Here is a 26,547-nt window from a genome sequence, read left to right on the forward strand (position 1 = left end):
CACAGCAAGGCCATGAATATGAATAAATTTAATTGTTCTGTCAGTTTTCTTTGCTAGTTAAATTTTGACGAACTTCAATAAACTGGCTTTTTGTGCTCGAGTCTTCAGGCGAATGCTCTCTGTTTGTTGTAACTGAGATTGTGCAGGGTAGGGACACTGGTCTAGTGTTCCAGAGGGCGATGGTCTGCCTATCCATACCTACGTTTCTTGTAGTCACACAACATCACTTAAAGTTAATAGAGATATCGTTCCTCAGCAGTTTGGTCCCATAGGAACTTACCACCTCATTAATAAGATTTCCAACTCAATTTGATTACGTATTGAGCGTAGTAAGAGCCATGATAGAGGTTCGTCTCTAATTACAACCTTGTAGCAACTGGATGTCACCAGAAGGGAAAGAAAGATTTATTGAGCTATATTTTAGTACTGTCACTATTGTAGTTAAGTTTTACAATGAAAATTATCACTGAAGAAATGAAAGCTTTTAAAGCACTGAAATGATCTTTGATTAGTGAAATGCTATTTATTTTCTCTTCCGTTACACTGAATCACGAAATTCAATTTTTGCACTGACATGTTATATTGGATGATGTGTCAGTTTTTCATCAATGGCCGTTTCCACGTTTTGTACTGCGTTTGTTAAGTAATGTATTATTATTGGTCCTCGATTGCTTGTTTAACAACACTGAGTGTTTGGTGTCATTAAATTGTCAGTAAAAGCAAGAATTTACTAAACATTACAAATCCCCTAGAGAACAACAGGCAACAACTGCCAACTTAAAAAGCTAAGCGAATACATGTAAGATACTCTTAGAAAGATGTTCAAGTTATGGTCTATTTTAGAACACACATGATTTGTGACTTGTGAAAAAGTGAAACCTTCTGCGCTCCTGCATCTTCTCATCTCCTTTTGCACAAGTGAACGTATTGAAAATTCAACCAAGTGCTATCTGGTCACTTTCATAAGGTAGTTATGTTCATTTTATGAAGCAGGAATTGCAATGATTGACGAAGGGATTAGGGTAGACTCAAGAAGTAAACGACACAGATTTTCATAAAAATTGTATTTAATAAATATAAATAGTATTCAAATAAATAAATAGGCAGGTACAAAAGAGCGTAGTACAAAATACGTATATCGTGGGACTAGCATGTCTAGCCTAAGGCTCACTGGGAATGTGTACACGTCCGCTCATACGTACACAGGACGCGAGTCAGTCAGGCAGTGGTTGCGCTCTCCGGGAACCGAACCCCGGTCACGCACGGAGTAATACTGACACCACCGTGGCACGCACTGGTCTGGCTCAGTCTGCTGCACACCGCGAGAAATCCCCTGAGTTCGAAGTGAAACACCTCTCCATTCCAAGCGCTCGGCGCAGCACGCCGATTGCAAAGGGAGCACACGTCTTCCTCGTACACTGTGCGCCAGACCAGTTTCACTGTACATTTTAGAGCGAAACAAAAGGCACTTTCGTTGAAGCTCGAAGCACTGAAGCCCTTCGAAGGATATTTCAGTCTTTGTTTTTTTTTTATTTTTACAAAATTTTTCTTCAGTTGTGGTACTTACTATGTACACACACTATGAGAAACCTGGAGATCGTCTCCAGTGACACAACACAGCCTTCATAACAAAAAAAAAGTATCGGTGAGAGTTAGAAAACTCACGAATAAGGCACGTGAAAATGCGCCATTTAATGAAGAAACAAAAAATGCAACTTCTCATTTCATCCTCGATGAGATACTTCGTTATATGTCTGCACCGACCCGGGTGCTTATGAGAAATTAACAATACTCCAGTATCTGTACAGTCATCGACAGTGTAGACACAGCAGCTGGTGGTGAACGCACGTGGATAGCGTCGGCCGTGATGACCCGACTCCTGCGGCCCACCGCGCAGCCGCCTGTTACTCACTGGGAATCACAACCGGTAACGGGTTCCGCAGACTGGGAAGGCACTCTAGTGGAGCGGACTCGGCTGCAGGCTCGAGCTGTCTGGAGAGCGTTGGCCGCGCCCTGCGGGGGCGGCATTACGGTGGCTGGCTGTGGCTCTGGCTGTAACTGTGGGTGTGGGTGTAGGCGGACTGCGGCGAGACGCCCGCACTGTGCACGGGCACCGGTACCACGAACACCTCCAGCTTGTCCTTCTCGTCGGTGACGCCGTAGCACAGCGAGTCGTAGGGCGGCGGCGCGAACATGCTGTAGGGCGGGGGCGGCGGCCCTTCAGCCACGGCGGGCAGCCTCGGGGGCTCGTCCAGGCCCGCCCCCGCACCCCCGGCCGCGCCCGCGGCCTGGCTGCCCGCCGGTTTGTGGCAGCAGCACTCGCTGCAGCTCACCGCCAGGAAGAACGCCACCAGACCGCCGAACGATCCGATGTACCACACCAGCGACCACGGGTCCAGCTGCTTCGGCTTGTCGTTACCGTCTGCAAGAAGAGAGAAGTTCTATCTAAGTACACAAGTTTACTCACAGTAGGTCTACTACCTAAGGGGAATGCTTGAAGCTGAGGAAGTATACAGGATGCAACGGTTGTAAGTGCAGATATTTCTACTCCTGACTGGGGACGGTGTACAGGACAACATTACATCGATATTTACATGATTTCCAGACTAATAACAATAGCCATCATGAGTCATATGTTTGTGGGTTGGTTAGCACCTCGAAGCATATATGACAAGAGGAATACATTAATGCTTATTTTCCACTGGGTAGCAGGTCAAGTGATCAGGCGTTGAAGTGTGAGCACATGGATGCGAAACGGGTAATCTACACTGACAGGCGTTGTCAACTTACAAGGGGAAGGCCTTAGACACGGCCAATCGATTCGGCTCAAATTTGACAGATCACTTGTATACAACCTAAAACGAAGGAATGTAAGATATTTTGGGTCAACAACCCCGCGTTTTTTAGAAAATCATCCATAAAGGTAACGACGAGGAATCGAGGATAATTGTAAATAGAGCATTTTTCACCATCAGGTGTGGGACCCGAAAACTTATACTTTTCCAGAAATCGAGGTAAGAAACTTTTACAACTGTCCCTTCTGTACCCACATGGTAAACGATTTTCGCCGCCTGCACCGACAGCCCAACGGCCAAGGTAACTGCCTGAGAATAGGAGAACCCGGGTTCGAATCTCGAAGAAACTGTATTCATTCACAAAACGTATTTCATTCGGGGCTGTAACGACGGAAAAACCACTACATGTATCCGCGAGGTTCGCGGCAGCCTGATGACGGAAAACAACTCTTTCCGATTGACTTCTATAAGGTTCATGCTGGACACCTTCACTCTTCCAGGTTCACAACTACAATATGACGAATAGGCAACCGGGACAACATAACTCTCTCCGCGTGCATTCTGTCCCGTGCCTCGCTGTAAACAAGCGTCGCGCGGTTGGCTATCTGCGGTCCCTCGTGAGGAATTCGCAGCATTCTTACTCGGAGTTGTTTTCATGTGACAAGGCTTGAAAGTTTCATACTTTACTAACTGACGGCGTTCGGAAAATTAGTTTGCCTACCTTATTATTATCATTCCTTATTGATTTACTTACCTTATTAAACCTCCTATCCATACAATTGAGATATGGAAAAATACAAGCGAAAGGAATGGCATCCGCTAGCTTTCTTTGAGATTCGAACCCGGGTTTACCGATTCCCAGCCACTTACCTCGTCCGTTGCGCTATTGGTGCTGTCGGCGAAAAGCGTTTACCATGTAGGTACAGAAGAGGCAGTTGTAAAAGTTTCTTTCCTCAAGTTGTGGAAAAGTTTGTGTTTGCGGTCCCCATACCTGATGATGAAAAATGCTCTATTTACAATTATCTATCGATCGTTCCAATTTTGAGTCGATTACTCGTCATAGCCTTTAGGGGTGATTTTCTCAAAATTGCGGGGGTGTTCACCCAAAATATGTTAGATTCCTTCGTTTTAGGTTGTATACAAGCGACCTGCCAAATCCGAGGCGAATCGGTTGGCCGTGCCTGAGGCCTTCCCCTTGTTAGTAGTGCAATACGACACTGCAGGGAACATCAGGCCGATAAGTTCGTGACGTTTCTGAAGACTTAACGTGGAAGGAGAAGGTACCACGTATAAAAAAATCTTCACTTACTCGTATTTCACCCTGTGTATAAAACAACGATCAAAAATTTTCTGTTTGAGGTCATTGCTGCTACACATATGCAATGTAGCATGACTCCGACGCAGATATGTAAGTACTGAAACGCAGGCACGGGATTAGTGTGACTTTCGTGCCTTTCTGACGTGTATGCAATAAATATGGAAACGTGAATTATGTCGACGTTATTACCAAATGCGTCCAAACAGAACCATGGAGCTGTTATTCTTTTCTAGCCTGCTGCAGTGGACATCCATCGGAGAATAAAACTGTGCATGGCCAGAAAATCTGTCGAAAATCATCGTTGTGGAAAGGTGCGCTGCTCCTTCATGAAACACACGCACCTATATTGCAGACGACGTAACGCTGAAGTTATGACAACTTGCGTGGGAGACACGCCAGCACCCACCCTACAGACCTGATATCTGCCCAACACGCCTTTGGTCCCTTAGAAAGAGGCAATCATGTGCAGCAGGCACTTACGAACTACTTCAAACAGCAGGTCACGGTGCTTTACCATAGGGGTATCTTCAGCCTGGTGTATCGGTGGGACGATTGCCCTATTGCTTAAGGCGATTTTGTCTGATTGGCATGGCACACCGATTCTGACCGGACCCCCTTAGAACAGAAACTTTCTGATCTCCGAGATCATATATATATATATATATATATATATATATATATATATATATAGAGAGAGAGAGAGAGAGAGAGAGAGAGAGAGAGAGAGAGAGAGAGAGAGAAACACATTAACTTAGTTATCTTCTAATGTAGTTAGTTATTCCGTACCTGAGGACGGCGACTTCGGCGTTGTTGACGTCTTCGTTTCATCCTCTCTCTCCCCCCAGAATATCCTTTCTATTGGGGCGAACTCTTCGTCCTCTGCAACACAAGAAGAGGTACCATAAGAAGCGTGTACAAAACTTTCTGCGTTTGACTTTAAAAGCTAGTGCGGGACAAAGAACAAGGAAAATTTTCAGGAGCACAGGTGTTTTCAAGAAATTAGATTGCGGAAGTTACTTTGTGCATTACATACACGACACCAGGGCTTGGCTCTTTAAAATAGTGATCGAAACCTCCGTAACGTATTATTAAGGAATACATCCAGGAAACAATGTCAAAAACTTATCGTAATAATATGCGAGTAACATGAGTCCTTTTATAGATTCCGCCATTTTTTATCTCTGAGTAATGGATAATGTCTCAATAAACCGTAAAAGCTGCTTTTCGGTATAAGATTTCCGGAGTTCTTTTCAGATAACTGGAATTAGTGTTGAAGATTCAATCAAGCCTTTTGTATCTTCCTACAGCCAAAACGCAGCTACACACATGTTGCTGTATTGCAGTTTAACAATGTTAAACATATTAATCTCAGCACACTGTCTCTTGGCCCAACTCCCGTTTCAGTCTAGTTCTCTCAGCAGACTAAAAGGGAAACACAGTATATGGTTCTTCCGCACAAGACAAACATTTGAAACGTATTCCTCAACGCATTTAAAATTGCGCATTCATTGGAGGTGTATGTGGTGCCACTTTGCGTATTATTTTTTATTTATGTGAAGTTTCTTCCTCACATTTCTAGAACTATGTGAGGCAAAGCACACTGAGTGCGTCAATACATACCGAAACATATTCACAGTAAGAGAGAACATGATTTTTTTAAATATGAACGTGTACCAGTCTTAAGGAGATACTTTAATTTCATATTCTCTCAACTGTGGCCATGCATACAGTCGTGTAACAGAGTAATTAAATCTAATGCAAAAATGTAAATAGAAGGTTAACACATCCATGTAACTTAAATAACATCTATGTTTACTTCAATTTTTTAATTATAGCTGTTACTTACATTATATCATATTAAATGTTGAGTTCTAAAAAATTTAACTGTTACTTGTCAAGTTATTTTTCTGAGGGACAAAAATGAGCAGGAGAGAAGAGAAATAGGACAAAAAAGGTACAAGAGGAAGAAAGAAAAACTGACAGAGGAAGTGGAAGGAAGAATGAGGCAATGCAGGTCTATACGCCTAAAATGTTGATGGAACTACTAGTAACGGTACGCTTCAAACCTAAGTTAAGGAATTAGTATGTTTCTTTGGAAAGTATTGTTTTAAGGAAAAGAGTTATAGAGCCAATTGTTAGGAAGGTAAATCGTCGGTTAGTCAACAATAAAACTTGTTAATATAGGATTATATCGTCAAAAACGCACAAATAATTTTAGTTTTGTTAGGCACAAATACAAAGTTCTTTTACGCTTTACACTATTCTTGTTGATATACCTCTGTGCCTGGTCATCTCCGCACGCTCTGGTGCTAAATCTGTATCCTCCTCCCCGTCATCGAGTGTCGATGTTGAAAAAGGCAACAAATTTGCGGAAGTATCTTCACCGAATATGTATCCCATTTTTGAAATGTATCTCTTGAGATACTGTAGAATGGGATCAGCGTCCTTCTCGGCTTCAGATTCCCCTACAGAGAATGAAATACCATCAGAAACTAATTTACGTGCGATTTAGACAGACTGCTTCAAGAGGAAAAAGAACAATTAAGAAATAAGAACTTGCGGCTAAAACGGAACGTGCGTGCGCAGTTTTGAATGTTAGTAACATGCCTTAGCACAGCGAAGCAATAAGCTATGCAGCGTGTTAGTAAAAGCAGTCGTCACCCTCAAACGTTAATTTGGACGCGACAATTTTTTTTCTATGCGTGGCCCTCGTAGAAATGTTGTCAGCTTATTTTCCCTCCGTGCTATCTGTGAAGAAACCAGTCCAGCAAATTTGCGGGAAGATGCAAGCGGACCATTTTAAAGTTGACGTAATATCTGATTAGTGATATTTCTCACTACATTCAAACATAGGGCTCTGTAGACAGATCAGACTACAGCAGCTATCGGAAAGTCTTCGGAGTTTCTCGGTCATGAGCTATTAAGATTATGTTTACAGACAGTCAATCTGTTGAAAATAATGTATCAGCACCGCACTACAGTCCCTGTCAGATACGAATTAACACCTATGTTCACTTCTGCCAGCAGTTTATTCGATAAACAGAAATTATACAAGAACACGAGCAAATCACCAGAACAGAACGCACGAGTGTAGAAGGCTGATATCACAGCCTAGCGCGGCGCTAAATATTTGTAGAAAACTGGGATATCTTACATACTTGTAATATGACAGCTTAGTACTTGTTCAGCGTATGCGAGAAATGATGTTGGAATGATATCGCAGACAGTGTTCAACATTAATTGTTGTAGCATTAAAGAGCAAGGTCGCAATGGCTACGCTGTTAACGAACTTAACGATAGAAACAGAGCGAAATTTTTATACAGGCCGTAAACGGTAAACTGTTTACAACGTACCACCGTGGTATAGAGAAAGTCAAGACTAGCAAATTTATAGGCTACTGGGCCGCCTGTGATCTTTCTTCTCGGGAATATACCTCAAAATTTTGTAAGTTTATCTTGAAATACTGTAAAACTGCGGCCTCTGGCTAAAATACGCCCCAGAATGAAATGAAACAAAATATTATATTCATCTTTGATATCTGAGACTAACAATTTAAGCGTAGAGATCGAAATGATATCAAAATCTCGCGCGACACGCATGCGCTGGACCTTGGGTGGTTTTTGTAGGCCCATTTAAGGTACTTTTCATACATGTTTGACGACAAGTGGCCTGTATGAAATTGTTAACCTCGAGTTCCTGACAGTACTTTCGTACGATGTGAAAAATTATCGCTTACACCTTGCACAGAACGAACAACACTTTTCTAGCGCGCCAAGGGAAGGATACACGGCTCAACGCAGGCTGCCGGTACGACTGGTCTCGCAATATGTCCGTGACACAGAATCGTCGTAGGAATCACGGGTTTATGAAATCCGACAGTGGTTGTCGGTGGGCCCTTGTGGCCCTCTGAGAACCGGGTTACTGGCGACAGCGCGGGCCAGGAAGGTCCTGTGGCGAGGGACAGTATTCTGCGTGTGGGAAGCGGGACAGCTCCCACAATCTTCGTAGGAATAAACACTGGGACTGTCTCTTGCATTCCTTGCTTGCATTCGTGTTCGTTCTGCATCTTCGCCCAGAAAATAAGTTGTAAATACGAATCGAGCACATTCATATAGCTAACTCACCAGTTGCAGATCAAGAAAATGGCAAGCTATTTAATGATAGGGAAACGGAAAATTGTTGTCTGTCTACTGCAGAGAATGCTTCAGAAACAGATGTATACCTTAAACTGAAAGAAAGGCTCAAGTGTGACATCCGTATCACACCTATTTAAGAGGGATCTTGGAGCGTATACAAAGACGAGTAGAGTCAACAGTCAGTAGTCAGTCTGACTAGTGTCACTAAACGCTAAAAATGGAACCTGTGCAGCTCTCCTGGTCGCACAATTTGAGATAATGTGTGTTACGTCCATGATCCACCAACGTTCTGCTGTCAGATGGCAACATGCAAGTCGAACTGTTCGTGTCAGTTACCTATTCCTTAAAAACCATCTGCTTGCACGCTGTTTTAGGCTGACACGAACGTGGAACTTAGAATACAATTTTGACAAGTAACTGCTATGAGCCGGCGAAGCTTACATTCCAACGTAGAGGTTTATTTTCGAACAATTTGGTTTACCTGCCTCCGCGTTATGAGTTGCAGTGCTACTCACTGAGCGACACGGAAGCAGATAGTAAGTTTCGCAAACCACAACTTAAGTTAGCATTATTTCAGTTCGTGCCTGAATAAATTAGGCGGTTAACAGCAACGCCTGCGAAATGTAGAGCTAGTTCAGTTCTTCGTTGAACGCGCAACATACGGTGAACCGGCTGCATCGGGTCGTATAGAAACAGTATTGCCGAAGTTTCGGGAAAGTTGTCGAAAGTAATAAAAAATAACTAGCGTACTAGATAATTGACGGAAACTTACAGGGAAGAAGAGGTGAGAAAAGTCATAAGTACTACCATAATAACTTCAAGATGAAGCGGTTTTGGCTCCTCGTTTTTCCTTCTTTTTATACGTCAGCCATGCAAACTGACAGGACAGTTAAACGATAATGAATAAATATTGTTTGCTTCCTGTTGCACAATTTTAGGTGCAAAGTGAAGTCTAACTAAATATGGAAATAATAATAATGCTATTCCTTAATAATAAGAACGATGACAGAAAAAAAGGCATCAAATCAGTGCACAGAAAAAATAAAGGCAGACTAGGCCCCCGAAAAATTTTTGACTCGGGAAAATGTAGGAAAGTAGAGGGCGTTAATGGTAGGAAAGTAGATAGAAAGGTTTATGACATGTAAATGTGGAAAAACAGTTTCACAAGAAAATAATTCCGGCCAGACAGTCACCCAGTGGGTTATGCAGTTTTCTCAGTAAATTTAAGGCTATAAACGGATTGGTTCGTTCCATATTCACACACTCTCTTGATAAGAAGCATCAGCTAACACTCTTCAAACCGAGGACTGTCTTGTGTTCACTCTAGTCCGGCACACAGGCTTCGTCACGAATGACCACGCCCAGTGCGCGACGCCCAACACCATGGCGATGCCTCTAAGGCGGCAAAGATTCACGTACGCTCTCGAAAACAGCCTGGCACACGTCCGTCGCTGTCGAAACGCCCCAGTTAAGCCGCATCATCTCGCGACTATTATCACCCCATTATTTGCACGCAAACAACTCTAATTTTAGTGTCATTCGAGTGTCGCATCTGAGCTCTTAAGGCGCAAACAATGGCGCATGGCTTAGGTTAATCCGCACCTCATTCTGCCGTCCCAAGAGAACAGTATTTCTTTCCAGGCAGCGGTGGCTGCAAGAACGGCACGGCATAGTTCCAGGCCACCAGTTGGTCAGCTTTTGCATAACTAAAACCCAGAAATACTAGAGACGAGCTGCCAGAGTGAAGTAAGCAGGCTGCGAGGTGGCGGGAATCCAAATGAACCAGCCGGTGCTCCAACAAGCGCCAACAGAGATGGGGACGCTGCGTCCTTTACAACCACATTTTAACGGATTGAGTTGCGACTGGGTAACAGAAAACTAAAGGCATCAGACAACTAGAATGTCACCGAACCAAACTGTTGTCTACTAGAAACAGTTCTATCAAATACGAAAGGACTGAAAGACGTCTTAAAACGAACAAATGAACTTCAGTTTCTACGTAAGCAGTTGGGACGCATCGAAAGCGTAACTAACAACAAGAAGATCAAGACTTTTCCAGGCCGACAATTGCGGAAGCGCAACGGGCACCTGTAGGTCGAAGAACGAATTGCAAACATCAGCAAGAACATGATTAAAATGTTACAGATTTATTGACGAAATATTTGAAAGCATTTGAGATTGTCTTTGTGGGTGCAAGATTTAGACTTTTTCCTTGCTTCAGGTGCCACGGCCAAAGATTTATTTAGAACCATACCACTCTCGACTCGGTTTTTATAAAATCACTGTTATTGACACGGCGATCAGTTGACTATTTAAGAGTATATGAGTGAGTATTTGGAAAAGGCTAACGACGTAATTTAGCTGTTCGTGGTGCAAATCACAGTGATTTGTTAAGAACCGGGATGGGAAATGGAATTGTCCTGTAAGAAGCTATCTAAAGCCTGTCTATTCAAATCGATCAATGCAGCGCAACAGTTGATTGCTAGGGTTAACGTATTATCGAGGTATCAGTATCTTTTCCTTGGGCATTTCAAAGGCAGTTGCTCAGGAAAAGTCATCGAATCGTTCTCTCCCCGATCGTCGTTAGTACTGATATAGTATTCGTTTTCCTATTTGTCCTTCAGCAGACTACGTAAACTGTGTGTCCGAGCAAGTGATTACAGAGTCAGTAACTAACGTCCTCCTTCGAAAGCCTTATCGTTGAACAGGTGAAGTCTGACGTCAGTATAACAAGTGACTGATGTAACAGCCAGAAGGCAGATCTCAACAGTAGTGCAGTTTAGAAGACGAAGCACGTGGTCCGTGCGTTACAAAATCGTCCTAAGTGAGGAAGTTTTACCACGGGTATCATGCCTTGCAGGAAAAGCGCGATTTACTGACTAATCCGATATAAAATCTTCCCGCAATGTCCGCTGAGAACTTCCTAGCAATAAAAACTGCTGCTGTAGACGTGCGGAAGCGACTGTGTCACTTAGGGAGAAAGTTGTATTCCAAATAATGTCTAAGTTCATGACACTGCCAAACGAGGTTCCTTCAAAAAGAACGAAAGAGCTGCTAGGGAGGCAACAATCAAAAACTGTACGGATCCCTCCTAGCCAACACAATTTTTCACCCTGCTGGCTAGATTTAATGATCAGAGTTTATGGCTGATGTGCTTGTAGGGGAGCAGGGTGTACAACGCCTGGTGGACGTGTTGGCACGCAGTGGACGCAAGCGAGAAAGAAGGAATCAGAGGCATCTGTTTACCAGGCGCAGAGCGATGTTAATTTGGGAGCCACGGAAGGGGCCGACGTGCTGTCTCAAAATATTCTTCTTGCCCAGCAGCGCAGATTTCATTCCTCTTTACTATCAGAAGTCACATTTCTGCTGCTGATTTTAAACTACGTTAAATAAACGCTAACACAAAGCTCTATCTGAGCAGTGGAAGATTAAATATACAAAGTTTTTTGCAATGTGTCCATTTTACTGCATTTTACTTAAAGGTGAGATCGTCAATAACTTAACATCTTCATTAACACTGAGGACTGGATGCAGGCCCATATTTTCACATTCCTATAATGTTAAATAATCACTTTTATGTCTTTTTGCAACACCACACACTGCTTGACACACCACTAGCATACAAATTACAGGCAATTATGCGGCTCCAAGGCCGAATAGAAGAGGAAACTTGAGAAACATTTGTTTACGGTTGCAAAGGATGTTACGCCTAAAGATGCCAGACTGACTGCACTAACTAGGAGATGCAGGTTTTCAGTCTGTCGATTGCTCGTATTATGCTAGCTATGAGGCATTTGCATAGAGTGAAATGAACCGTTCACAAAGACAAGCTGTCAAATACTATTTTACTTTATATAACATTTAGCGCTAGTTTACCGTAAAAAAATTGAACCCGTAGTGACACACGGATCATTAACACAGCCTTGTGAAGGGTACATTAGATGCATAAAAGAACCACAAGAGGAGGGGAGGGCTAGGGAGAGAGGAGAGAGGCGTTGCTCATGGGTACTCCACCGCTTATCTAAAGGCCACTGTAGTTCATAGTTACGACTGAATCACCGATAAGAGTCTGGTGAGTAAACCAAGTAACTACAGTTCCAGGAAAAAAAAACTGTTTGTGAACTGCTCTTACGTTCGAGCAGAAATACACAGCGTATTGAAATTGCGTCAACTTTCTCTGGATTATCCAAAACCAATAGGACTGTATTCAGTGTGTGTGATGTTCATGAGTGCAGTTTTGCAAACGTATTATTGGTATATTCTACAACGTGCTCGTATAGCGTAATGCCCTGCGTGCTCGCTTGCTAGGCAGGGAGGTAACACGGACCGGAAGATTTATAGGTGTACAGATGGCGCACACGACATCCCTCGCTTCCTTAGGTTACCTTGACGGCTGGCGTCAGGGAGGGCATCCAACCACGATGTTAATAAAATGAAATCTTTCAAATCCTGAAGAAAGTGGACCCCCTATTAGACGGTTAACAAGGTAAACGCTACGAAAGACAAAGGAAGAATTGGTACACTCTAGAATCGTGTAGGAGTATCTCTTCTTTTTCCAGAAATTACCACTATCCTTTCCCTGTCTGCTTTTACACAGAAGACGTAGTGTCGTCCTCTGGGCGTGTACTACCGACCAGGAAGCGGTTAGACCGCATAGCCTGATAACAGTGAGTAAGGGGAATGGGTTAAAATACGGCCGAGCAAATAAGCGTTATCTGCCCAACGGACAGGTACATCTCTGTTCAAACAAGCTCGCTCGCTTTCCTAAATACGGCCAGCTTGTGCGACAAACAGGTCTTTGCGGCTGGAGTTAAGAAAGACGGAACGGGATAAATAATTACTGCGTAGAAGGTCCTACATTCGCTGCGCGCAATACCTCTGACTCCTGGAACTTTAAGGTCATTTCAGTCGTCCGTCGTTAGACAGGAAAAGAAGCTTTGGATGGATCTCAAAACTTGCAGGGTAACATTCGCTGCCTGGTTCAGTTAGGCTGAAATTCTGACATTGGTAGGACATTTATAGGTCGAAATAGTTAAAGTATAATTACAATTGTCACCACCAGATATATGCCTTGAATTAATGACGTAACCTTCTACTAAGTCGTAATGATGATAATGCATTCACAAAAAAATGGTTCAAATGGCTCTGAGCACTATGGGACTTAACATCTATGGTCATCAGTCCCCTAGAACTTAGAACTACTTAAACCTAACTAACCTAAGGACAGCACACAACACCCAGCCATCACGAGGCAGAGAAAATGCCTGACCCCGCCGGGAATCGAACCCGGGAACCCGGGCGTGGGAAGCGAGAACGCTACCGCACGACCACGAGATGCGGGCATTCACATTTTATTTCAATTCTTACGTGGTTCGCTCTTCACCTGGAATATTTCTCTTGTTATATGCTGTCGCAGTCGCAGTCAGTCTCTCTCTCTCTCTCTCTCTCTCTCTCTCACTCTCTCACTCTCTCACTCACTCACTCACCACTCACTCACTCACTCACTCACTTTCGCGTATACTGACAAGAATTTCTCCTGTGTTGCTCGATATGCGGAGATGACCTAACTGATTGTATCAATATTGAGCTAGCAGGAGACTGTAGTTGACACGGGGCGAAACTGTCAAGATTCAATCGGCCACAAATTGAGCCGGCCTTGCTGTAGCTATGCGTCCCCGAGGCCAGGCAGAGCTCACGTGGACGGAGCTGTTGCTAAGGCGACCAGTCTCTGCTGTCGCACAGTAAGAACTGGAATTCTTGCTCGCGCAGTATCCTCGAAGTCTCGGCAAGGTGGGCATAGCTGATGGCCGAAAAACAGATGTTTCCATAGTAAGAATTGAAGGTCATCGAAATTACTGAGGTATACAATTTTTTTAATAGTTCTACGAGCAAGAGTGCTTCCTGACGGGATAGTTATTAGTGTTAATCATATACTTACAAAACGATTAATTTCAGTACGCCTGGAGTTAGCTATCCCGACCTGTATTCTTAGAATTATCAAACACAATGGGCATAAGTAGCATTACGTAGTTCTTAAATCATTTTTTGTCATATAAAACTATAAAACACATAAAATGCTAGGAAATATTTGCTCATCCACGAAGTACGACGTTATACTTGATTATTCCTGAGAATAAAATAACTCGTCCGTTTACGAATCTGTACAAAGCGATTGCGTTTCACTGTGATTATGTAATGATAAAGAAACCGTTCGAAACAAATTTACTTACTAAATACGAACACCGAGGTTGAGAATTCACAGTTCCAAAACTTAGAAATCTGTCCACGATAAACTGAGTTGGAAACTGGCATTTGGAAATTAGTATGCCGTAAATGTTAAAGGCAACACACGACTCCTTAAAAACGGCATAACACAATAAGTGGTGCGACTCTACTGAACGTGGTAAGATGGAATGTTGCCTTATGCGTATTCGTGGCTGTGGAAAAAACTTTACGCTGCATTTTTAATTAGAAACATCCAGACAGACAATTCTTACATTTGTGTTATTTATTATATGACTCCTTTCGGAAATATTCTATGCACAATGTCGTCTACATGACGACATGTAAGCATCAATAAATAAGCGTTCCTTCATTTGGAAATTGCTTTTGTATAAAAGAATCAGCGAGTAGGTGGCTTGTTTCTCCACAAAAACAGCCATGAATCTACCACTAAAAACACAATTTTCAGTTGATGTAAAAGAGTCTGCTTCCGTAGCTGAGTGTTCATCAAGACTGACAGTCTAGTGGAAGACTCGGGTTCGACTCCCGGTACTGCCAGGTATTTTCCTTGGTGGAACGGGGACCAGTATTGCCAGTTGTGGAACTGATTGACCGAGTGGCGGCGGCATCGGATTTCCTAACCCGAAAACAGGCGGGAGAGAGGTGAGCTGATGTCCACCCCTCCATATTGCGTCCAAATGACGCGATTGGCAAAGGATGACACGGCGGTCAGTCTGTCCCGATTCTGCCGATTTTGGCCTAGAGGGCAATGTTTTAATATGAAAAGATGTTTTCGTTTTATGCATCCTTGCACTGAGGTGACAAAAGTCGTGGGACAGCGATATGTACATATGCAGATGGTGGTAGCATAGCGTACACAAGATACAAAAAGGACAGTGCATTGGCGAAGCTATCATCTGTACTCAGGTGATTCACGTGAAAGGCTGTCAGACGTAATTATGGCCGAACGACGGGAATCAACATATTTTCAACGTGGTATGGTAGCTGGAGCTGGACGCATAGGACATTGCATTTCAGAAAACGTTAGGAAATATGTGAAGAGAGTGCTGAGAATACCAAATTTCGGCATTACCTCTCACCACTAACAACGCCGACGGCCTACGCTTAACGACCGAGAACAGCGGCGTTCGCGTAGAGTTGTCAGTGTTAACAGACAAGCAAGAGTGCGTGAAGTAACTACAGAAATGAATGTGGGACGTACGGCGAACGTACCCGTTAGGAGGATGCGCCGACATTTACCGTTAATGAGCTATGGCAGCAGACGAACGACGAGGTTGTCGTTGCTAACAGCAGCACACCGCCTTCAGCGCCACTCCCGGGCTCGTACCCGTACGGGTTGAAACCTAGACGACTGGAAAACCGTGACCTGGTCAGATGAGTCCTGATTTCAGTTGGAAAGAGCTGATGATAGGTTTCGAGTGTGGCGCAGAGCCCACAAAGCCACAGGCCCAAGTTGTCAACAATTCACTGCGGAAGCTGGTGGTGGTTCCATAAAGTTGTGGTCTATGTTTACATAGGCTGGGTCTTCTGGATGCTCTGCGACTTGAAGACCGTTTACAACCGTTCATGGACGTCATCTTACCAAACAACAGTGAGAGCACTAATGCGCTGCTTCCTGGACTCGGGTAGGCGCGCCGTCCCCGAACCGAATCCGCCCGGCGGACTAACTACGAGGGTCGGTATGCCGGCCAGCCTGGACGCGGTTTTTAGGCGGTTTTCCACGTCCCACTAGGTGCATACTGGGCTGGTCCCGACGTACCGCCTCAGTTCCATGACGCTCAGACATTTGAAAACGTTCGCTCTACACTAGACGCAGACAGCTGGGGTACTCTACTTACATCCCAAAGGGTTCGGGGTGGCAGCAGGAAGGGCATCCGTCCACCCTCTGCAACTAACACTGCCAAATCCGCAATAACACTGCCTACCTCGCGTCAGCCGAACAAGGCCCACAGAAAGAAAGAATGAAACTTTTATGGATGACTATCCACCACGTCACTGGGCCACAATTGTTAGCGATTGGACAGTTCGACCGAAAGATTTGGCCATCCTCATCGCCTGAGATGAATCCCATCGAACATTTACGGGACATAATCGAGAGATCAGTTCGTGCACAAAACCTGGACTGACGACAGTTACGCAATTGTGAATGGTTATAGAGGCAGCGTGGCTCAATATTTCTTCAGGGGACTTCCAACAACTTGTTGAGTCCGTGTTACGTCTAGTTGCTGAACTACGTCGTGCAAATGAAAGGTCCCACACGACATTAGGAGGTATCCCACGACTCTGTGTATAGTCCGATACCTACTTACTGTGTATACAGTTCTGACTTGTCTGCTCTCGGAATTAATACGCTTATCCCGCTCCCTGACAGATTCCATCGCTGGTGTACGATCGCTCCTCTGAAAGCAGCACTGGAGTGTGAGCTACCCCGCGCCAGCGCGGCCTAGCGCGTGAGTTAATACGGACCACGGAACCCTAACACGGCGAGCCCCGTTCGAGAGCTGCCTACAGGCCTTGAGCGCCTAACGGAAACCCGTCGGCCGTGGCGGCTTGGCGGGCACCGCGTGCTCCATAAAACACGGCGCGCCGCACCGCTCGGTGCAGCACAGATCTGGAGCACTTCCGGCTGCCGCGGGACAGCCCCGGGCTCTCGCAGCTGCACCGGCCTTCCTGTTCTGTCCTGCCTCACCACTCTGCTGTCCACTGTAACAGCTCGACAACTGCTCTCGGACCGTATATTGTAAACGGACATCTTGAATCAAGAAAAGCGGCGCAACACCAAATCGATTTCCGACCGCTCCGAGTGCTCGGAGCCATTTGAAACGTTTGAACAAGAAGATAGAATTGTAGTAAAAAGCCGTTCGTTCTAATTTAGCCATTCTTCGTGACACTCTTTCTCCTGATAGTGCTATACCTTCGAGATACGTAGGAGGAATTCTGTACACTTTGAAAAGAAAAAAAAGATAGTGGTTGAGTTAAGGCTCTTAAGGCGTGCATTGTTAACTCTGTCGGCAAGAACTTCACCTGCAAAAGTTGAATGTCCGAGTTCAAGATTTGGTCAGGTAATTTTAGGATTAGTACTGCTCTTTATGATACTTATAAAGGTAATGGCAGATAACGCAAGGTACATTCCTCCCAACTACGTTTCGCCACCCTTGTTGGATCGCCAGTAGGCTTTGATTGTTCCCCACTGTTTACGTCATGACAAAATCCAGATGTGGAATTCACAAATACGTTGTTGTTGTTGTTGTTGTTGTTGTCGTCGTCTTCAGTCCTGAGACTGGTTTGATGCAGCTCTCCATGCTACTCTCTCCTCTGCAAGCTTCTTCATCTCCCAGTACGTACTGCAGCCTACATCCTTCTGAATCTGCTTAGTGTATTCATCTTTTGGTCTCCCTCTACGAGTTTTACCCTCCACACTGCCCTCCAACACTAAATTGGTGATCCCTTGATGCCACAAAACATGTCCTACTAATCGATCCCTTCTTCTAGTCAAGTTGTGCCACAACTCCTATTCTCCCCAATTCTGTTCAATACCTCCTCATTAGTTATGTGATCTACCCATCTAATCTTCAGCATTCTTCCGTAGCACCACATTTCGAAATCTTCTATTCTCTTCATGTCCAAACTATTTATCGTCCATGTTTCACTTCCATACATGCCTACATTCCATACAAATACTTTCAGAAACGACTTTCTGACACAAATCTATACTCGATGTTGACAAATTTCTGTTCTTCAGAAACGCTTTCCTTGCCATTGCCAGCCTACATTTTATATCCTCTACTTCGACCATCATCAGTTATTTTACTCCCCAAATAGCAAAACTCCTTTACTAATTTAAGTGTCTCATTTCCCAATCTAATTCCCTCAGTATGGTTACAGAATATTACCTGCAAAGCGCTATATGCTTTGTGAGTATTCCAAACAGGTTTCCATGGATATTTTCGTCACGTACTATTACGACGTCCGTTTGCAGGTGCTGTAACCATGCCTGTTCAAGTCACGAATAGATATCTTTCGTCTGAGTAATCGGTAAGAAGATCAGTATGAAGATTATAGTTCAGCAAACTGTCAGGGACGTGGTAGTTAAAATGCGTCTCGGACTGGGTAACGATCAGACATACAATGGACCTCAGCCTAGCAAAAAAAAAAAAAAAAAATCAGTTCGACATTCGCTTTAAGTGATTTTGGAAAAACGCTGAAAGTTGAAATATTGTAGGCCGGGCATTATTATTATTATTATTATTATTTGAGTTCTATTTCTTCCAAATAATAGAAGTACAGTGGCTTAATTATTGCGCCACCCTCTCTAGGTAAAAATATGAGTAACAGTGAAGAACAATATGTGATAGTATTTATGGGAAAATCTCGTATCTAACTCTTGAACCGTTTATGAAATTGTGGGACATGCATTATATGATGTTTAATTTAGTACATTATCTTCGGTGGAGATATTACAAGAAGATACCTAACTAAGCTGAAAGAATGGAAGAAATATGTTTCACTTAGTAGAAAGCTAGGGACGAACTGTACTCCTGCAACAGTATCTTTTGCGTGTTTTCCCGGCAACTTAGTAGTACGTGAATATACATGTGACCGGCGTAAGAGTCGTGGGCGTACCACAGCACGGGGTGAAAGTGAAACAGTGACGGCGGACCTTTGTGTATGTAATGCGTCCGCCTACGTATCCTGGCCGAGGCGGCCTTGGGTCGGCTGCCTGTGCACGCCCATTGCGGAGTCGAGCGGCGTGCGCCCTGCCAGAACACACCCACCCTCAGCTGGCGGGCCGCCAGTCAGTCGCTGCGCGTCGGATGACAAAAGGACCACACACGACACGCCCGCCGATGCCATCCGAGGGCGTCGCTGCTCTTCGCGGGGCGCCGGACGCATCCAGAAAGGAAGGTCTGCGCATGCGCACACTGCCGGCACTTGTCCGTGCTGCCTACCTGCTGTACTCCAGCCGTGTTCGGAGAAGGTAATCGTAGTTCGAGACCTGGAAGAGCACTCGAATCGAGTCCAAAGTGAAGCTTACAGGAACTGATTCGGAGTGGAATATTGCAGAGCACTACTCCTTAACGAAACTGATTCGTGATGCGTCCACAAAAATCGATCTTTACGAGTCTTCCCCTTCGCTGCCCGCTTGTATCTTCCAACCGAACTTGATAACCAGTTTTGGTGTCACTGCGACAGTAAAATCACGTAGTTTCACGATATCAATTAGCATATAGCGATGTCCGTGAAACACACACACACACACACACACACACACGCACACACACACACACACACACCTCGAGGACTGCACTTGTAGGACACTGTTTCTTATTAGCGTACTACTGTACCAAGGAACTGTAACAAACTGATAGTCTCCTACGAGAACAGCATTCAGATCCATGTCACTTGGAACGTCATTTCAGCATGTTCATGATTCATCACCACATCTCATCACGAAAGACATGCGAATTACAGCGCAAGCTTTATATAAAACAAAAATACTGTTATAAGTAATGGAAGTGAGCGAAAACTTTGTGCCTTGTAGAATGATGAAGCTGCTGTAAATATTTCACATTTGAATATATGACACCTGTCATCCGGCTTATATGTTACTTCGAGCTGAAAATGCATGACTTAAAAAATATGATAACGTGAAAAGATCCGGCTATTAAAATTCTTAAACCCTGGTTAGAAACTGATGCTGTGTGCTGAATAGCAAGCTGGTCACAGATATTTCAAACTGAAATATCGGACCACGCCTCAACTCAAAAGTTTGACTTAGCAGTGTCTTCTAGACATTCTCTCTTTCTACCTGAAATTTGCCTACTAAGCTAACGAGGATACCATTTTAATGGGATGTCCAGATACATTAATGAGTAGTCACTATGGACGGTCCTCTAGTAGGAGCCGTAAGTCAAGTTGTCAAATGGCATGTTTTGACGCAAATATCGACAAAGAAATGTTTATGGGTACTGATAAAGAATACTCAGTTGAAACTGGTAATGTCAATCAATTTATATGAGTGTTCACTGATGGAAGTAATGTGCTAACGGATGTTCTGTTAATCACGTGGCACGTTTGAACAAAGGATTATTTGGATAAAAGTTATCGGTAAACTTGCCACTTCAAATTCAGACAACATCCGAAGCTCTCGATGTCCACGTCTATCATCGTGAGCAGACATATCACTTGACGACTATGACATATAGTCATAGAAAGCAACGGATTTTATTGGACTCTGAGGCAGCAAGTTTACTGAGAACTTTTTAGCCAAGGAATCCGTCGCGAAACAAGTGGCAGAACAAGGAATATTAGGGCTTAACGTCCCATCGACGAGCTCTTTGTGAACGGAACACAAGTTAGTAATGGGAAAGAGTGGAGAAGAAAATCGGATGTGTCTCCTTCCAGAGGAACTATTCCAGCATTTTGATTACGCGATTTACAGAAATCACGGGACAGTTAAATCTCTCTGGCCGGATGGAGATTTCAACAGTGTTCCTCCCGAATACTATTCAGTTGTGTTACCACTGTGCCATCACGCTTGTTAGGACTGTAATAGGAGTATCTTAATTTAACGAAATAGGAAGCTACACTATTCGTACTAGAGAACATAATTACATCGGAAGACACTTCCACAGCTTCAATCGGAGTGCGGTCCCTGGGTAGACATTGTTTTTCTCTTATTTCGAAAAACGTACTCTCAGAGCTCTGCAGTGAATAGTACTAACACCTCATCCTCTTCCTGGCCTCAATATCTCACACATTATAGAGGGATGTTGACTCGCTTTTTCACGCTAGCAAATGAGAAGATGGAATCCAAATAGCGACGGCTGTTGTCCTGGCGTCACCTGACAGGTTGTAGTGTTAACATTATAAAACAATGTGTGCAGAGTGTTTGTACTGCGTGCAGCGACTGGGGGTGTGAAATGAAAGAACACTATAGCACTAACCCATCTGCATCGTGCCAACCTTATTTTGATTTTTAGATGTTTCCCTAAAATACTTCAGGCAACTGCTGGGATCGTTCCTACCATAAGGCCACGGCCGACTACCTATCCCATCCTTATCAGACTACAGCTCTACGTAATTGATTGTCATGTTAATTAGTTTATTTTTGTTATTCATAAATTTTATTGCCAAGACATGACAAAAATCCTTGAAAGATGGCGCTTCACTTGACTACGGCCAAGTGGCAGTTGTGCCTCCGCAAATCGTCGGCCACCTAGCAGCAGGCGGGTGACAAGTGGAGCGAGAGAGCGGCAGCGGCCGGTAACCGGAGCCCGCAGGTGGCGGGGGCAGCCAGCGCGCCAGAGATCAAACTCCGCAAATAGGCGGCAGCAGCTGATCGGAGCAGCGCCTGCGTCACGGACAACCTTGCCCGGCGCACGGTCGCAGCTCGCGACCGCCGGGGGGCTCGCCCACCGAGCGAATTTTCCACGGAATGCCCTTCCGATACGTTTCTCCAAAGTGGCTTGACTCATTTACGGGGTCGAGAAAACGATCAGTATACGGTCGCTTTCGATTCCGGGAAGTCGATAAGTCTCCAGCTTGCAAATGCAGTGGATTATCGTTAACATATTTTGCCGTGCAGTCGGAACACTTGCGATCTGTTTGCTACCCCAGACAGTGAGATCCGAACGAATCTGAATATAAAGCTCACTTTTTTTAAATAGTTAAAAATCAAAAAAATTTCGAGTAGTCAGGGGCCCATAGCTTGTATACATTCACGGAAAACCATAATTTTATTTATATTTAACTTTGTGGCAGCTACTGCTGAGGCTACTTCAAAACATTTTAAGGAAGCACTGATTCACAGATTTCAAGTATTTCTGAAAAACTCTTATTTGGCACATCAGCTGTACGTCATTTAGTTAAAATTAGTTAAAACAGTCAGTTCCTGTCAAATAAGAGGCTGTCCTTAGGAGCGTCTCTTCCTTTAATACTTTGACCTGTTTTAAGAGAGAGAGAGAATGCTATTTTACTAAACCATGACTGTTCAGAAATTCCGAAACATGCCTAGACAAGCGAGAGATTTCATCGCGTCAAACGAACTAGAGAAGAAATTTCGTGTTGTAACTAGAAATCTGATGCCTGTAAGTAACAATTTAAACTCGTAGGAACAATAAAAATTTCCACAGCAGCTGTCTGTGGTACATGTTTTTAGGTCAGCCAAAGATCAGCCTTTAAGACAAATTATTTGTCTCATTACCTATACGGAATCTAGCCATTCAGAAATCACTGATAGCAATAATTAGTTATTGAGGTCGTATCCAACATGTTTCGTGTTCCGTTAGTTCTGAGGTCAAAATATTTGTAATTAATTTGCATCCCAAGTCTACAGGAGGACTGAAGCTAGTGGGTGACTGACACCATTTCTCAGACACTGATTGGGTGTGATACTACTAAAAACCGCGATTAAGTGTTACCGTCCCAAGTCGCTGCAAAAGGATTCAGTTATCAAAGTTAAACAATGGCAACAAGCCACTGAAAACCGCATTACGTGGAATAAATATACTGAAATCTATTTTAATTGTTATATTTTGTCAGGTATCCCTTTTCCTTTGCAGTTCATGTTCACGGTATCGTAACAAGAATGGGTATTTTGCGTGCAAGTGTGATATTAAGTAAGTAAAAAAAAAAAACCTTCTGTAACTACGACATATCTCACTGCTCACACTAGACGCTTTGTTTGATTCTACGTATTTTGCAACATCCCCACATAATGCATTTGTGTAAGACACTATTACTCAATTTCCCTAGGAAACTTAGTTCATTTGTTTGCGATCTTTGTATCTTACTCCGACTAACGGACGGGAAAAACAAATTTCATTGTACTTCAAGTTGTACTTTAAGTTTTAACAATGACAAAGACGTGCAGTCGTTCAGCTATTGGTTGGTTCTGGGATTGACACACTGTTGCAATAACGTATGTACAAACAACTATTGCTGAAACTCTGAACTATCAAAAAACTATTAACAGTAATTGCAATGAAATCCATTACTCACAGTTGTGCTCCTGTTGCTGCGGCAGATCGAAACAATTTTACATAAAAAGGACACTTAACTGTTTACTAGCGTATGCAAAATTTGTGATAGACAGAAAAAGAGACCTAACTTCTCTCGCCAACACCGAGCTTGGCAGCGCCAGCCATTCGGCTATTCCGGTCACATAAGAGAGCCCTGTTCACTTTTAACGTCAGTGAGTTAGGACAGCAGACGATCCGATGTTGACGGAGCGAAGTCTAGAATAAACAGTGCGTGAATTCAATCACCTGACTCTCCATTGGGCTTCTGCGGTACGCGATATGAGGTAGCCGAACATCAGATTGAATTAACTGCTGTAATTCCAGTATGGTTGCTACAGCTGACATGTTTCATGTAAAACTAGCATGACTAGAATGCATCGGTTTAAATTTTGTTTCGGAAAATACTTGTCGTTGAACTAGATGCTGAAGTTTCGATGGCGTTCACTGGAATCATGCACGTGAGTGGCTAGTTTCCCGAAAGAGTAGTTTTATAGGAAACACTAATACAGCTTAACTACTCTTGTGTTTCTAACAGACCGTCCTGTGGCAACAAAAAATCATTGGTTTGTCATTCTTGTCTCGATTTCAAGGTTTACCAGACATTTATTTCATTGACTGAATTCTCTATCGGTTCGTGGATCAATAAGGCAATAATGACAAAAAGAAGAAAGAATTCCTTAAGGTTTTGCAGTTATATTGGTTTATTCAGGTCTTACGGGATCTAATGATTGCATAACCCGGCGAAAACCAGTTTGTGAATGAATTAGTAGTCTAGTCAAGGAAGAGATTCCTCCTTTTTTGTTAGGATGGCATTTGTCTCGACACTGGAATGGTACGGATGAAATTGGAAGAGTCATACATTAGACTGACAAAGCACTCCATATTCTGCTACATTCATTCGTAGACATATTATAATGAAACGGGTTAATGATGAGAAATAAAAACTGTGCCGAACCTGAATTCGAACCGGCGTCTGGGTCACCGCGTAACAAAACTTCGTTTTTCACTGTTTACTCTTCATATCTGACGCGTGTGAATCCCTTCATTATAGCATCACCTTTGCCTCTAAACACATTGTTAGATACAATGTCGAGTCTCTTAGAAGAATCACACTGACGCGAAACCTTAGAAATCCTTCTGGTCACCCACTGGTATTATCAGTTCCTTCACCATTCAGAACGAAATAAAACAGAAAACTTTGGTGACCACCGCACTAATCGCGATAGAGGAGCACAAAATCTGTGGCACTTTTGCAGTTTACTCGTCACTACGTTATTTCCCGAGGAAACCTCTAAACACCTCGTCTGAAAAGCTTAGAGCATAGCGGCGAACGTTGCGCTGAACACCGGCTGCGAGAGACAGCTCGGGGACGCAGCGGTAAACAAGAACTCACCGTCGGGCTGAACGGGTGTGGCGAGGGCTGCGGAGAACATAAGCGGCGTGACGACCACCAGCAGGAAGAACACCAGCTGCCACCAGTTCCAGGGGCGGCCCTCTCGCGGCGTCGACGTCATGGTTCCGTGGCGCGTCGCGGTACCGCCGTATACTTGCGAAGTGCTGTCGGATTCTGTACTCTGCAGAAGACCGCTGGCTCGCACTCGACTCTCACCGCACACACTGTCCGTCTCTGTGACTCAGCAAGCGCTGTCTGGCGCGCCGACCGCAGCGCCGCCGGATATATACAGCGCCGCGTGACGTCACGGGGCAGAGGCAGGCCGCGTCCGCGCCGCCGCGCCGCGCCATGCCGGCAGCGTCGCTTATCTGCCGGTACCCAGAAGGAGTGCTTAGCGGTAAAGGCGGCCGCTTGCATCACATCTCGAGAACGTCTGCACAGCAGTGGACTTCGTCTCGTCTTTCAGACGTCCCCACGCGCAAAACATCTGGCTGCGTCGTATCGAGGTGTCTCGATTTTTACGCTGATTCTTACGGTCTCTTCTCCAATAGGATCCCCACCCCCAAGCCACTTGACTACTCCGTAAAACTTGGCGACCCGATCTTTATGTTGTCGTACGATGTGCCTGTGCCAATGTTGTTACGATCCAGTGATCCTTAGGACGTGCATGAATTTTCATTGCCGTGGCAGCTATTCGATTGGGTAAAATGTGTAGGTGGAGGACGCAATTTGTGGAAGAAATGAACGTAGAGTTTAATTATGGTGGTAGGTCGAAGAAATCAGTAGGCTGTTTTGATTCGTATGTCGTCCAGATTCAAAAAATGGCTCTCAGCACTATGGGACTTAACTTCTGAGGCCATCAGTCCCCTAAAACTTAGAACTACTTAAACCTAACTAACCTAAGGACATCACACACGCCCATGCCCGAGGCAGGATTCGAACCTGCGATCGTAGCGGTCGCGCGGTCCCAGACTGTAGCGCCTAGAACCGCTCGGCCACCCCGGCCGGCCCTCCAGATTCATTCAAGCGTCTTAATATTAAGGGTGAATTCATATTTTTTAAATAAAAACGGAAATCTAACGATTAACGAGGTGGTAACTTATGCTTACAGGATTAATTGTAGAACAGAGCCAAGGACAGGAAAAGTTGTTTGAGGAAGCCGGAGCTATTGAAAAAGTGCGACTGTGTGTTAGTAATAGGTTAGGTGCAATTAGCTGTCAGGGTTTGATTCCACAGGTTCGAATCCTGCCTCGGGCATGGATGTGTGTGATGTCCTTAGGTTAGTTAGGTTTAATTAGTTCTAAGTTCTAGGCGACTGATGACTTCAGAGGTTTAGTCGCATAGTGCTCAGAGCCAATCTCACGATTGGCGGGGAGAATACTTATAAATTTACAACCTGTCACAAGCCTGAGAAATCTGTGTTAGTTGATAAAGCAACCGATTGGAAAAGTATTGAAAAAGAATGTGGAGAATACAATCCTTTATATGTTGGTGTATTGGTTAGTGGCAGCGAACCGAAAGCAAATGGTAATGTTCAAGCTGACGTTAAATATTTGGCATTTATGGCGAAGTATATTGTAAATTTAACATTTTGGAGGAAGAAAGGTGGGAAGACGAAGAAACCAGTCGGCAGTTTTC

General features: G+C 44.1%; 1 protein-coding gene across 2 annotated transcripts; it reads right to left on the reverse strand.

Annotated features, from left to right (window-relative positions):
* Positions 1 to 1,049: 1,049 nt before the first annotated feature.
* LOC124797386 lies at positions 1,050 to 25,156 on the reverse strand. Of its 2 annotated transcripts, XM_047260781.1 has the most exons (4): positions 24,910 to 25,156; positions 6,390 to 6,578; positions 4,900 to 4,992; positions 1,050 to 2,422 (listed from the first exon to the last, which is right to left on the reverse strand). In XM_047260781.1, exons 1-4 carry the CDS (start codon positions 25,028 to 25,030, stop codon positions 2,028 to 2,030), a joined length of 798 nt encoding a protein of 265 aa, XP_047116737.1. In that variant the 5' UTR covers positions 25,031 to 25,156; the 3' UTR covers positions 1,050 to 2,027. The 2 variants fall into 2 exon arrangements, with proteins under 2 accessions (XP_047116737.1, XP_047116738.1); XM_047260782.1 differs by lacking the exon at positions 6,390 to 6,578.
* Between the last annotated feature and the right edge of the window lie 1,391 nt (positions 25,157 to 26,547).

Source organism: Schistocerca piceifrons, chromosome 1 (genome assembly GCF_021461385.2).
Source record: "Schistocerca piceifrons isolate TAMUIC-IGC-003096 chromosome 1, iqSchPice1.1, whole genome shotgun sequence".
NCBI classification, from domain to species: domain Eukaryota; kingdom Metazoa; phylum Arthropoda; class Insecta; order Orthoptera; family Acrididae; genus Schistocerca; species Schistocerca piceifrons.